This window comes from Tetrahymena thermophila, assembly GCF_000189635.1.
Source record: "Tetrahymena thermophila SB210 genomic scaffold scf_8254584, whole genome shotgun sequence".
NCBI classification, from domain to species: Eukaryota; Ciliophora; class Oligohymenophorea; order Hymenostomatida; family Tetrahymenidae; genus Tetrahymena; species Tetrahymena thermophila.
Genome location: NW_002476355.1, coordinates 273,707 through 287,923, shown reverse-complemented (window position 1 = coordinate 287,923; position 14,217 = coordinate 273,707). Strand labels below are relative to the sequence as shown.

General features: G+C 23.4%; 4 protein-coding genes across 4 annotated transcripts; all 4 read left to right on the top strand. All coding sequences in view use genetic code 6, as the record gives it.

Moving 5' to 3' along the window:
- Positions 1-435: 435 nt before the first annotated feature.
- Positions 436-1,902, top strand: TTHERM_00627180 (carrier YMC1 protein; the record flags this gene model as incomplete). Its single annotated transcript, XM_001019503.2, has 6 exons — positions 436-505; positions 576-710; positions 795-877; positions 957-1,073; positions 1,151-1,274; positions 1,538-1,902. 6 exons carry the CDS (start codon positions 436-438, stop codon positions 1,900-1,902), a joined length of 894 nt encoding a protein of 297 aa, XP_001019503.2.
- A 1,525-nt stretch (positions 1,903-3,427) lies between these two features.
- TTHERM_00627190 (carrier protein) lies at positions 3,428-5,100 on the top strand (the record flags this gene model as incomplete). The annotated part of the gene is made up of 3 exons (XM_001019504.3): positions 3,428-3,776; positions 3,862-3,996; positions 4,415-5,100. The coding sequence occupies 3 exons, from the start codon at positions 3,428-3,430 to the stop codon at positions 5,098-5,100; spliced, it is 1,170 nt and encodes a 389-aa protein (XP_001019504.3).
- Positions 5,101-6,997: 1,897 nt separating this feature from the next.
- TTHERM_00627200 (kelch motif protein) lies at positions 6,998-9,343 on the top strand (the record flags this gene model as incomplete). Its single annotated transcript, XM_001019505.2, has 2 exons — positions 6,998-8,216; positions 8,439-9,343. Exons 1-2 carry the CDS (start codon positions 7,121-7,123, stop codon positions 9,341-9,343), a joined length of 2,001 nt encoding a protein of 666 aa, XP_001019505.1. The 5' UTR covers positions 6,998-7,120.
- A 625-nt stretch (positions 9,344-9,968) lies between these two features.
- Positions 9,969-13,195, top strand: TTHERM_00627210 (GAF domain protein; the record flags this gene model as incomplete). Its single annotated transcript, XM_001019506.2, has 5 exons — positions 9,969-10,129; positions 10,197-10,951; positions 11,287-11,777; positions 11,840-12,136; positions 12,650-13,195. 5 exons carry the CDS (start codon positions 9,969-9,971, stop codon positions 13,193-13,195), a joined length of 2,250 nt encoding a protein of 749 aa, XP_001019506.2.
- Positions 13,196-14,217: the final 1,022 nt, after the last annotated feature.

Sequence of the window (14,217 nt, the reverse complement as noted above, 5' to 3'; positions counted from 1 at the left end):
GGTCTATAAATTGAATCCTATTGTGAAATTATCTTATGTATTATATCAAATATTTTGAACTGCTTTGTAGAAATAAAAAGAGTTCGAAAAATAAATTATATTTTTTAATGGAAATATCCAGAAACTTTAAGCTAAAATGTCTTTAAAGTTAACCTTTTAAAAGTAATTACTCTTATTTAGTATTAATAAAAAATTTATTTAAATTATTGCGTACAAGTATCTATTATAATGATATGCTTAAATTATTCGTTGATTTTTTATTTTTCTGTAATTTTTTTATTTTTTTTGGATGTTCTTGCATGATTTTTATTTAATGTTGATTGGTAGAATACAATTAAGAAATTTCGTAAAAATATTTAATTTATATAAAGATATTTTAAAAATAAATTTACTCAATTTATTAAAACGAATAATATTGATAAAGCGTAATAAAATATGACTGAAATATAAACATCAAATAGCTTAGTTTATAAATTAAGAGATTATGTTGCAGGTTCTGTTGGAGGTAAAGCAAATTGTTAGAGCTCAAGGACATTTCTATAGGATATATGTTTTAAATTATATTAAAAAAACAGGAATTACATAGGTTTTGATAGGTTAGCCATTTGACACTATTAAAGTTAGATTACAATCATCAGTCACTAAAATCTCTATAGGTGAATGTCTTAAAGATCTAATTCACAATGAGGGAGTATTTGCATTTTACAAAGGTAAATTAAATTCACTATAATTTTACTATAAAATAGGCTTAATACTTAAAATTTTAAGATTTTATTTTACTTAAATTTAAATAGGAGTAGCATCTCCATTAATATGCATGAGCGGAATAGTTTCAATTTAGTTTGGAATGTTTCAAAACTCAATGAGAATCCTTAAGGTATTGACTAAAATCAAGCTCATTTAGTTGATTTTTAGATCTACTAATTAAAATTATATAAAATATTTTATTTTATTAGGAACATTATAAAGTAAAAGAATTGTCTGTTCCTTAGTTGACAATATGTGGTATTTTATGCGGTATAGGTTGTAGTATCATAGTAGGCCCTATGGAGCATATAAGAATTAAAATGCAAGTAACTTTAAATCAAATATCTTTTAAATAATTATTATTTAAGAATTCTAGAATAAATTTTTTTGTTTTTTAAATTAGCTAATGAAAAACAAGATGTATAAAAACACTATTGATTGTGCTATTTAGGTTTATAAATAATATGGAGTTAAGGGACTTTATAAGGGCCAGATTAGTACTATACTTAGAGAAATACCTGGTGAAGGTATATAACTTTGAAAATTTTAAATTAAAAAAGAATAATGCAATGCATCAAATAGTTATTTATGTGTGTAGTATTTTTGTGAATGATGATCATGATGAAAATAATACTCATCCTTATGAGAAGTATGAGCTAATTAAGATTTATTATTAAGTAGAAGTAATATTCGTCATTAAAATAAGCAGTAGCACCAAATAATTTGCATTATTTATTACGTCAAATATTCAAAATTTATTTAATTCAAATAAATTAAATAAATAATAAAGTGGCATATTTCGTTTATTATGAGTTGCAAATGAGGTATCTTAGAAAGAAATATCAAGACAACCCAACTATCCTTAAGTACTGTCCTCTCTTTGCAGGTGGTCTTGCTGGTTTAGTTTTCTGGGCAGTAATTTATCCAATCGATACATTAAAATCAAGAATATAAGGCGATAGTTTTACAGAACCAAAATACAGAGGATTATTAGATGCTTATCAAAAAACTGTTAAAAACGAAGGATTCAATTCTTTATTTAAAGGTTTCACAGTCTGTGCAATCAGATCTATTCCTGTAAATGCCTTCGGTTTCCTTGCATTTGAAGAAACAAAAAAACTTATCGAAAGGAAATATTCAAACTCTCACCATTGAATTCAATTCAATTAAATTGAGTTGAATTGAATTGAATTTGTGGTTGAATTTTTGATTGATTAATTGAGAAAAAGTATAAAGAAAATAAATTAACAATTGTTATTATTTTTTATCTAAATGCTAATAAAAGAATTTAGAAATTTTTTTTGTAATTTTTGTTTATTTTTTATGATTAAGTTAGTACTAAATATTTTTTCATTGCAGACAATTTATCTTTTGCAATAAATTTGGTTATTTTTGTTTATATTTTTCAGAAAAAATCCCCACTAATTTAATTAAAAAAGTTTTGAAAATCTTCCTAAATAACATAACATATATATTACACACACAAGAATTATCAAATTTTATTTAAATTTTTTGCAAATTTTTTACATAGAATTTATTCTTTTTTCTTTTTCAGAAACAAAGAATATAAAAAATTAATTGACAATTGTGAATTTCAAAATTTTTCTTCGAATTATTCTTTTACAATTTTTATAAGGGGATTTATAAAAAATAGTAACAAACGTATTATAAAAATTTTAGGATGTGCGTCAACGAGATGAAGTAATATCAAGCACAAGGAAAATTTGTAAAAATAGAGGCTTTCTTAATAAGAATAAATTAAGTCAAACTAGGTAAGCTATACGAATATCTTTTTTGGTCCCCTCTGTTTACACATAAATTAATAGTATCAGGATATAGTATTTCTATTAAAGTATTTAGAAGATAAAAGTGATGGTAAATTTATTTATTTAAACAAAAAGTGAAAATTAAGTGGAAAGAGCGAAAACAACTATCACTAAATTGATTGAATATTATTTTTTTAAATAAAATACTTGAATTATTATATGTCTTTATTGATAGAATTAACAATTATTTTCATATCAAAAATCAACTCCTTATTATAAAATATAAGCCATTATGTTTAATTCTACTTTGTTTCTTCTAGCATAAACTTTTTAAATTTTAAGACGGATATAGCGTCATAAAAAAGAAATTTATGGACGATTTTTGCGATTATGACGCTTTATAAATTGTAATTAGATTTTGTAAAGAAATTTAAAGGTGGGAATTCTTTAGAGTCTCGATGTAGTAGAAAAATAAATAAATAGCTGACTAATTCACAATCGAAATAGCAATAAAATAATAAATGGTAATATAAACTCTGCTTATTATTAAAAGTAATACTTGCGCAACCATGAAATTTATATCAATAAAACCTATTTAATCATATATTTAAGTAATTATGGCTTAAAAATCTCAATAATGCCAAATAAAAAAGGCGAAAATATAACATATAGAGCTATACTGGCTTTTCTTTTATATATATTTATCTTTTATTTGTATGAATTTAATTATTACTTCACATCATCCACCAACTAGGCAATAGAATAAATGTTCGCTTAATCAACAAGATCGATTGTGAAAATCATTAAATGGAAAGTAAAAATACTTGCCAAATTTATTTTAATAATATTTTTGAAAACTTTTTGATAAATATTGAGCAGGTGTGGAGGATAAAATAAAATTATAAGTTTGACGAATGTAAAAATAAATAAATATTAACTTTTCTTTGCAGTTGGTTGGTATATCCAAACAATTTTTGATTACATTTTAAAATGAAAACAGAATTAGATTCTTTAAAAGCTCAAAAATCTCCACTTAGTTATAATTAAAAACAATCATAAACATAACAAATATCTGCTAATAAAAAAAAGGAATTAAAAGCAAAAGCGCTTCACTTTAAATAGGTAAACTACTTCTCACAAAACACTACTCTTACTCAAAATCATTTAAATTCATGAGCTACTCTGCTAAAACTTAAAAATCCTACATTTCCCAAGACTCTTTGGTTTTCAAATACAGAGATTACATCGCTGGATGTTTGGGAGGTAATTTTTCATTTTTATTAATATTTATCATAAAAAATTCACTCAAAAAGACACAGTCTAAGTCTATCTATCTAATATAAAATAGGTATCGCATAAGCCTTAATTGGTTAGCCCTTTGATACAATTAAAGTTAGATTACAATCTTCCACAGGCTAGATTTCAACTGGCTAATGCATCAAAAATCTTATCAAGAATGAAGGACCCCTTGCTTTTTACAAAGGTAATTAATTATTTTTTATATTAAATTCAACATTGACAAGATTCAAATAAATTAGCTAGTAATAAATAAATAAATTAATTAATTAGCAAGATAGATAGATTGATTGAAATAGAGATAAATTGATATTAAGGATTCGAAATTTTAACCTATTTCAAAAATACCAAAAAATATAAAAAAACGGATTAATTAAAGCTGAATCATTTATTTTAATAGATTAATTGATTGATTGATTTGAAAATAAAATTTTTTTGATAAGGATTAATAACTAGTTAAAATATTAGCCTGAATTTAAAAAAGTCTATCTATCTTTCTATTTCATTTTGTTGTGAATCTTTAATCGGTGTTGTTTTAAAAGCAAAAATAAATTGACGATCAAATTGTTTTTATGAATCATATTTACTTTATCATTATCAAATAGGTATTGGATCACCTTTAATTTGCATGAGTGGTGTAGTTTCTATTTAATTCGGTGTTTTCCAAAGAGTTGTTAACGCTTTCAAAGAAGCTTAAAAAACTAAATTCCTTTCTACATTCTAAATGGGTGTTTGTGGATCAATTGCTGGTTTATTCGCTTGTTCTGTTCTTTCTCCTATGGAACACATCAGAATCAGACTTTAAGTTATGCAAAACTCTATCTACAATGGAGCTATAGATTGTGCTAAGAAGATATACCTTGAACATGGTTTAAGAGGAATCTATAAGGGTTTAACAATTACCTGTTTAAGAGAAGTTCCTGCCTTATTTGCTTACTTTGGATCTTACCACGGTGTCTTGAGAGCTATCTAAGGAGCTTACAATAATAATCAATAAGAATTAGCTGTCAAGTGTGCCCCTCTTGTCGCTGGTGCTGTTGCTGGTATTGCATACTGCACCTTTACCTATCCTATCGATACTATTAAATCAAGAATCTAAACTGACAACTTTGTCAATCCTAAATACAACGGCATTGTTGATGGCTTTAAAAAGACTATCAAGGCTCAAGGATTTGGTTCTTTATATAAAGGTTATGGTATCACTTTTGTTAGAGGTATTCCCGTCAATGCAGCAAGTTTCTTAATTTTTGAAAATGTTAAGGCCTTGATCGAAGAAAATGCCATGTATTGAATAAAAAGTGAATAAACCTATTTAATTAGAGCATTTAAATGAATAAACTAAAACAAGCAAACTCTATCTATATAAATTAATAAACAAAAAAATCAAAAAATAAATAAATAAATATCTTTCTACAAATCTAATAACTCAAATTTCTGTCTAGCAATTCAGACAGAATATTAATAAATAAATTAGCTTATTTTAAAAATCCAAATATAAAACTTCGTTAAAAAAGTAAGTAGAGTTAACAAATATATAGCAAAAAACACTTAATTATTGTATAATATTATATAAATATATATCCATAATTTATCTTTTATTTTATATTTTCTGTCTATTCTTCTTTATTAATTAGAATGAATAGACAGACCATAATCTTAAAAATAAAATTTATCTTTTTATTTTCTAAAATCATGATTACATTTCATTTCATGTTAAGAGATTGTAACTTTGCAATATCCGAAATTGGTTTTTTTTATGTGGTTTCTGTATGAGGTGTTTTATATAAATATTATTAATCTTTGAAAGTCAGTCAAATAATATTGTTTATAAAAAAGAAACATCAGAAAATACAAAAATAAGCAATTATGCTTGAGATAAGTAAAAATCCATAATAAATATACTAGTACTTACGAATCTTTTCAATTTATTTATTTAAATTTCAATCAATAAATCAAATAATTCCTAATCATTTTCTTTACAAGGTAATTAATTAGAATTTTTTATTCCTTCACTATTACTAAGCATAAGAGATACTAGAACTTATCTAAGCTTAAATAATATAAAATCCATAAACATTATTGTATTATTAAGAGAGGCAGATATTGGATCAATTCAAGTATATTTCTATCAAAAAAATTATAAATTGATAAAATTAATTTTGATATTAAATAGTTAAAAGAATAAAAATAATTTTGTGCTTTAAATACTATTCAAAATATAAACATGAAATGAATTGAAAAGAAAAACTTAATTCTTATTAAATATCATTAATATTATAAATTTTTGTTGTTAAATCTTGGCAGAAATTTCAAAAAAAAGACAAATAAAAATTTGATTTAATCAAAAAATTAATACAATTCAAAATATGAATAATACTATTTAACAAAATATATAAGTAAGTAAGTAAGTAAGTAAGCAAACTATAAATTTAAAAGATTAATTTAAAAACAGATATTCCGATTATTTAAAAGAAAAATTATAATTTGAAATATCTTATTATTATTTATTTTATGGACTCACTTATACATTTAATTAAATTAAATATGAGTTTCATTTAATTAAATATAATTTAAGAAAAATAATAATGATTCTTTCATCTTAAAATACTAAAATAATAAATAGAATTGAAATTATTCTTTCTTTTAATATCTCATTATGAATGATATTATAATATAAATCACAATAAAAACAAAAATGTTATGTAATTAAAGTATTTATTTTATAAATTTGAAGTTGGAATTTCTTAATTTTATTTGATTGATTTTAATTTAAAATAAAATTAGAAAATATGAATTAAATATTGATATCAAATTGTTTAAAAATATCAAAATTATTTTCATCTTAAATTTTAAACATATTTTTAACAAATTATTATTTTTTATTTTACTTAATTAAAATGTTTAAATTTAGCTTTGTTTCAAAATACTTTTTAAATTGTTTCTGTTAGCACAATAAATAATATTGAATTGGCTTGATTTTTATTAATAAGTTAAATTTAATGAAATACAAGCAAATAAAATTTGAAATATAAATGTATCAACAGCTAATAAAGTCCCTAGCAATAAATACCATTATTAAAATGAGAGCACCATAAATTTATTTGGTCGATTAATATATTATAGTATAAAGAAAAAAAATAATATAAGGCCAGCAAAATAAAAATCAATTTGAAGACATTTTAAAACTGAAATAAAAAAGAAATAAAAAATAAAAGAAATATAAATAGATTTTTAACAATATAACAAAGTCTTTCACTGTTTCAATAATTAATAAATAGGTTTGTTTTAGTAGGAATAATAATAAGAAAGAGATGTACAGTAACAGGGTTTAACAAGTATCTCCACCTAAATTACAAAATACTTAAGGATCTGAATAGTCCTTTTATATGAATAATAGAGTTTTCTTTTGCTAGAAGCACAATGAATAAATTACCAATTTTTCAGTTTAGGAACTCAAACCATTATGTCCTGAATGTGTTTCAGAGATATTCGCTAATGGTATTGACGATCACAGTGTAGATTCACTTAAGAATGTCAAAATTAACTGCTCCAAAAAGATTAAAACTGGTGTCTATGAATTAAATAGACAACTTGAAAGCAGTGAAATTAAGTATCTTCTTAATCCTTAAGGTATTATTGACGAAGGAGTGTAAGAAATTCAGAAATGCAAAAAATAGATTATGAGGATTGTAGATTTCCACTTTGAGTAGCTCTTTATTCAATTCAAATCATAAGTTTAAGATAATGTTTTAAAGGCAAGTGATTTAACTTACATATTTGAGAATATCAAGCAATCCATTGTTGAATTGGATTAATTATCAAATAACTTAGAATAAGGAAACACAATTCAAGCCATTGTAAAAGTGTGTCAACTTGATCTCAAGTCACTTATTGATAAATTCAAGTCTGACATACACAAAATTGTAGATTCAAGAGACCTTGATCCAATTAAGATAATCCAAAACAATAATGCTGTAAATGATATAAAGCGCATTCTGCCTTAAGTTGCTGTTATTAACAAAATTCATTCTCATTATCATAATCACTCTCCTCCAAGACAGCAATCGCCTCCAGGAGCTAAAAGCAGCTAGAATCGCTTTTTTAATACTTAAACTCAATTCACTTAGCCTCCTATTCAATAATTTGATAACGGCTTCGTTCCAGCCAATCCTAATTTTGTTAATAGTAACTTCACCTCAGCAGAAAATTTATTAAAACAGCAGCAACTTCTTTCTTAACAAATTCAATAGTAATAACCTTACCAATAATAAGAAAAAAGGCCATTGAGTAATACATAAGTTTAAAATTAAGCAAAATAAGATGCACGTCCTCCTTCAATGAATAACTTTGCAAGCAACCCTAACCGTCCACCCTATGCATTAGTTAATCCAAATCTACCTTCCCTATGTACAAATTTCATTTATTCATTTATAATAAATTTGCAAATTAAAAACAAAACAAAACAAAACACAAGCTCAAGCTTAATAGCATTAATTTGATAAAAACTTGATTCATCAAGAGATAAATTTTATTTCAGTAGAAATAAATTTATAAAACAATAAATAAATAAATAATTTATGGACAAATCTATTATTTTATTGTTTAATTTTTTTAATAATTATTAAATAGAAATAAGAAATAAAGACTATTTTAACCAGAACACAAGAAATAAACTTCTCGTTTCAATCTAAAACTAAGTCTTATAAGGAGTAGATTTGAATTTATCATCAACAGGAAATTTGGCTGGAAGTTTTGAAATACCTTTGCAAGAAGAAGTCACAGATCAAAATGCTGTTTTAGTTGCTTAAAATGGAGATATTTATGTGATTGGAGGTGTTTATAGAAAAAAGAATTAGATTAGTAATGAGGTAAAAAGAATTGTGGTTTCTCCTGATAGGAAAAGCTGCCAAATTGAGACAGTCGCATATTTGTATGAACCAAGATATGCCCACTCTGCTATTTAACTGCAAGACAGAATATATGTAATAGGAGGTTTTTCAAGTAAAAGGCTTGCTAAAAATGAAGTTGAAACCATCTACATTAAAGATAATTAATTTGGAGTTGACATTTCACAAGAATGTCTCCATCATAGTGCTTATCCTTCTCTTTCAGTTTTATAAGACTAATATATTGTCAAAGTTGGTGGTATAAATGAACAAAACTAACTTGTTGCAACAATAGAAAGATACGATTCTATTCGTGGTGAGTGGGAAAATATAGATCCTATTTTCGAAAACAACATAGAATCATTTAGCATATTCTTCGGTTCAGAAAGTATTGCAATTAATAATAACGAAATCATGATATTTGGAGGTAGTGATGAGCAAAACTAATACTCTAAGTTAAGCTATATTTTGAGTTTCAAAAATAGAGAAATCTAAATTACAGATATTATGAAATATCCTTTCCCTTTGAATGTAGATTTGATCAATGTCTAGCCCATCATCCAAGATAATCTTGTCTATCTTAAAAATCCAATTTCTAAAAAAACAGTACTCTGCTTTAATGGTCAAAGCTGGTAAGAAGTAGCTTGAAATTAATTACATTAATATCTAAGATTGTCTGTATATATGTAGATTTTTTAGTAACTATATGTATTCAATATTTCTATCAATAATAATACTATTGATTGTTATACTTTATAGTTGTTGTAGTAGTCGTTTGTTTATAAATTTAGTTCATATTTTTGAAATCTATTTACTAACTAATTCATATTCTTTGTTTGATTTTTTGATTTTTCTTGCTTATTTGCTAAAATTTTTATCAAAACTAAAACAACAAAAAATTTATTTACTTATTAACTATTTATTTTTAATGAATTATAAAAATTTATTATCAATAAAAATTTGATAAATATTGTGAAATAGCAGTCATGTTTGTTTTATTTATTAGAGAAAATTATTTATTTTTGTGAAAACATTTAATTTTTGTTTTTATTAGAATTTATTTTTTTTTAAATGAATATTTAAAATAATTTAAATCTTACTGATTAAATTTCAGATTATTAATTAGAAATTTTGTAATTAATATTTAAGAAAATCAACGTTTTTAATTCATTCAATATTTAATTATTTTTTTTTGATGAAATATCACGCTAGATTATTTAATAATTTTGTTATATTAAAATTTAACAAAATTTTTTATTACTGCGAATAAGTTATGAAATCATAGAATATTTTTGTTAAGAGTTCATTGACTCCAAACTATAAAAGTTCACTAAGCAGTAAAGCAAACTTATTAGCAAATAACAAAAATAGTATCCTTTAGTAGACTTCTTAAAATAATTTTGAATAAGTAGAATTAAATAGCTAGTTTAATAAGTACATCTTTTAAATAAAATTCGAATTATTTTCAAAAGTTAATATGTTCTACTTTGAATAATAAAAGGATGACTCATTAATAAAGACTATCTACACAGTTCAAGTCCAGAAAAAAAATAGATATATCTGAATGTAATTGCGGCTGTGAGACTTGCTTATAGAATATACAGCAAATGAAGGAAGCGATTTAACTTGCCAATAAGGAAGTAGAATATTTGCAATTTATGATCAACTTTAAAGAAATTGGAATGGAAAAAAGAGAAATCATGTTAAATAAATACATGGAATAAATGACTTAGTTGCATGAAGATTTAAAATACACTAAAATACATAACAACAAACTATAGAAAAAATTAGAGGTGTATGAAGGAACAAGCAAAAATAATACTTTGGCTTAGCTGATAAGCAATTAAAATGCCTTTTAAGTAGATTAAAATAAGTAAAAGATCAATACATAAGCTGCAAGAAGAGCTTCTTCATCAAGTAATATGAACAAGAATAACATTTTTAACTAAAATAATCAGCTAAAAGATAGACTGTAAATCAGAAAGTCAATTTTATAGCAACGACATTCAAGTAAGTTTGGTCCGAACACCTCTTCATTAATTAACTCTAAAGATCTAAGAATGTATAATTTGTAAGATTTGGACGAGGACAGCGAATTATCATATGATGAAGTTATATAAAATATTGATGAAAGATAAATGTCACCCTAAGCTTCACCTAAATCTAATAATTCAAAAAATCAATCTACAAAAATCTTACAAGCTGCTTAAACAACCAACAGAAGTGATAAAGGAAGGGCTAGCTCTTTCAGTCATAGTAAAATTTTGCTTTCAAAATTACTTTAAAAATTAAAATATAAAAATTACATTTTTAACTCATTAAAAACAAACCTATTATAAATTCTATTTAGATATTTTAAAATGAGAAAAAATAATATTCATGCTTTTAATTAATTACATTTTTTAAATTTAATTATTTTTTACAGTAAAATTGTGATTTAAAATATTTAAAAGCTTCAGATTTCTTTTTAAGTTTTGAAATAAAAGTTATTTAAAAGCTTCAGATTTATTTTTAAGTTTTGAAATAAAATTTTCATTTTTTATTGCAGAAAATCCAAATAATGAAAAACTTTTTTTCTTATATAAATGTAGGTATAAGTGTGCAAATAGTAACAAATACTCAAGGGAGATAAGATGATGAAGTATTATTTAGAAATGATTAAGACTCAAATTCTTTGATGGAAAGAGGAGAAGAAGATCTTCTAAGCAATAAAAAACTAATATTTTTAGAAAGATTTTTTGAAAATTAGCAAGTTTTTTACAATTAGATACTAAATTTGAAAGAAACTCAACAGAAACAACTAGTTAAAGTGGTTAATTTTGCTTTAAACGATTTAAAGCGTTTTTTCAATCTTTCTCTAAGATATAAAGAACTTTTAAACGTAACTAGTGAAATAGCTAAGTACACAAGTTTTGATCATGCTTTTGATATGATTTTAAAAAAAATAATTTAACACTTAAAATGTGATACTGCATCCATATTTTTAGTCGATTATTAGAGCTAAGAGCTATGGACTGTAGCAAATAAAACAGGAAAAACTATAAGATTTCCTCTAAATGATCGTTCGATTGCAGGATACTGTGTAAAATTAAATTAAACGTTTTAAATTTTTTAATTTTGCTTATTAATTTTGCATTTGAAAAGATTAAACATGAAATAGCTATGAATGTCTTTGATGCTTATGAAGACCCCCGATTTAATAAATAAGTGGATTTTGATACAGGTTATAGAACAAAAACAATACTATGTGTTCCGATTAAAGACCAAAAGAATTAAGTAGTTGGATGTTTGGAAGCAATAAATAAGGTAAATGATTTTTTCAATAAATAAGACTAGGAAATGCTAGAAATTATGGGAAGTTTTTGCTCTTCAATTTTATAAAATTCTCTTAAATTTGATAAGCTGTTGATTTAGAGAGATTATTACAAGAAATTGATATAGGTATTATTTTCAATTCTTCATTCTTTTTTTAATATAAAAAACAAACTATTTAATTCAACATATTCATTCACTTTTAAGAACTAAAATATATTTTTTTGTTTTCATAAAAAGCTCAAAATTTATTTTTAAAAAAGAATAAAAATCATTTTCAAAAATCAGCTATTTTTATCTGTTAAAAAAAACATAAAAAGTTCCTCAATATAAAAATATTTTGCTATTTTTAGATAGAGAAATGAAAAATAATTTTAAGTTTTCAATTAAAATCATAATTCTTAAAACCAATTAAAATTAATTTATATAATTCATATAACCAATATGTAAAAAAAGATTATATTAATTTTATAACTAATTAACAAAAAATTATGAAAAGTTTAAAGAAATTTAAAGAAAAAATACAAAAAAATTAAGGCATTTAAAATTACTATGAGTTTTATTTGAAGGAATTTTAGCTGCCTCCATTTACAGTTTTAAATATTGCAATTAATAATTCCATGTTTTTTTTATCCAAATTAGGTGAATAATTTTATTTAGGATAGTGGCAAGATAAGGAAAATGATGACTCAAGCTGAAGAAAAAATGAAAGAATTACTAGGATCTGATAGATTTTATATTTATATCATAGAGAAAGTAGATGATACAATAAATTTAAAACGGTATGTAAAAGGTTAGAGGAATCCTATAATAATTGAGAACTTAAAGTCAGGGATTCTTTATCAAGTAATTCAAACTCAAAAATTGCAAAAAGACTAACAACCATAAGAGTGTTAATACTATGATAAGTCTGTTGATATGGATACTAATTTTCCATTATTTACAGTCCCTATATTTAACTTAGAATACACTCAAATTCTTGGAATATACTAGGCCGAAAATGCAAAAGGTTTTTTGCATAAGCACTTTGGAAAAGACGAAGACTTTCAAAGTAATTAGGAATCCTTATACTTATATGGGGAGATAATTGGCAATTCTATCTAAAAATATTAATTTTTCTAGAAGAAAATAGCAAAGTATGTAAAAGGAGATTAATAGTAGCAGCAGCAATAACTTTAAAGTTAATGAGTGAAATTTTTATTGAGATTAGCAATTAATTGTCAAAATTAAGATTAGATAGATTAGGTAGAAAATTAATTTCTGAAATTAATTTTAAGGGATTGCCACAATTCTCATAAGAAAATAATTTGTGTTTTAAAAAATCGTCAGTGTTGCAAATTAAAATTTGCGCTTTATTTATGAATTAAATGACTTTTTTTTAAATATTTTGATATCCAAAACACATGTTATATAAACAAATTAATTATCAAATATTAAGGTTTTTTAGATAATTTATTGTTATAAATGAAAATTTTAAAATTAAAACAAAAAATATTTTAATTGTCAATGTTAAGGCGAATAATTTAAAGTATGAATTTATTAAATATTTTTAATATACTAGAAAAAATTTAATTTATTTAAATGAGTGTAAACTTCAATTAATTAATTAATTGATAAAATAAAATATCAATTTAAATAAAAAAATCTATAAATAATTATTATTTTTTGGGATAAATAGATTCTCTTTTATTTTAACTACCAGACTCTAATGCAAAGAATATTACTTTGGATGCATTTATTTATTTATTTATCCTTAAAATTCTATCTTTATCAGAGAAAATTGTAATTAAGCTAATTTTCTTAATTTGATTTTAATATAAATATTTAGCTGTCTGCCTGTCTGCTTGCTTATGAGGATACACAAAATTTGATCAAAAAAGACTTATTAATAATTTGCAATTAATTTTTTATTACTTTCTAATGAATTATAAAAGAAATTGAAAGATAAGCTTATCGTTTCATTGGAAAGAAATTTAGTTTAAAAGATAGTCTAAAATCAATACACTCAGATTAAAAGAAATACCAAGCTTATTCGTTTTAAGTAATCATTTTTTAAGATATTTTATAATATTGATAGACCAATTAAATTCATTTTTCCTTAATAATCTAAAAATAAATTTATTTAAACATTTTCACTCATTTTTTTTGGGTTTCTTTTGAAATATTCTTGATAGTTAGTTAATTCATTCATTCATTTTTGATTAATGAAA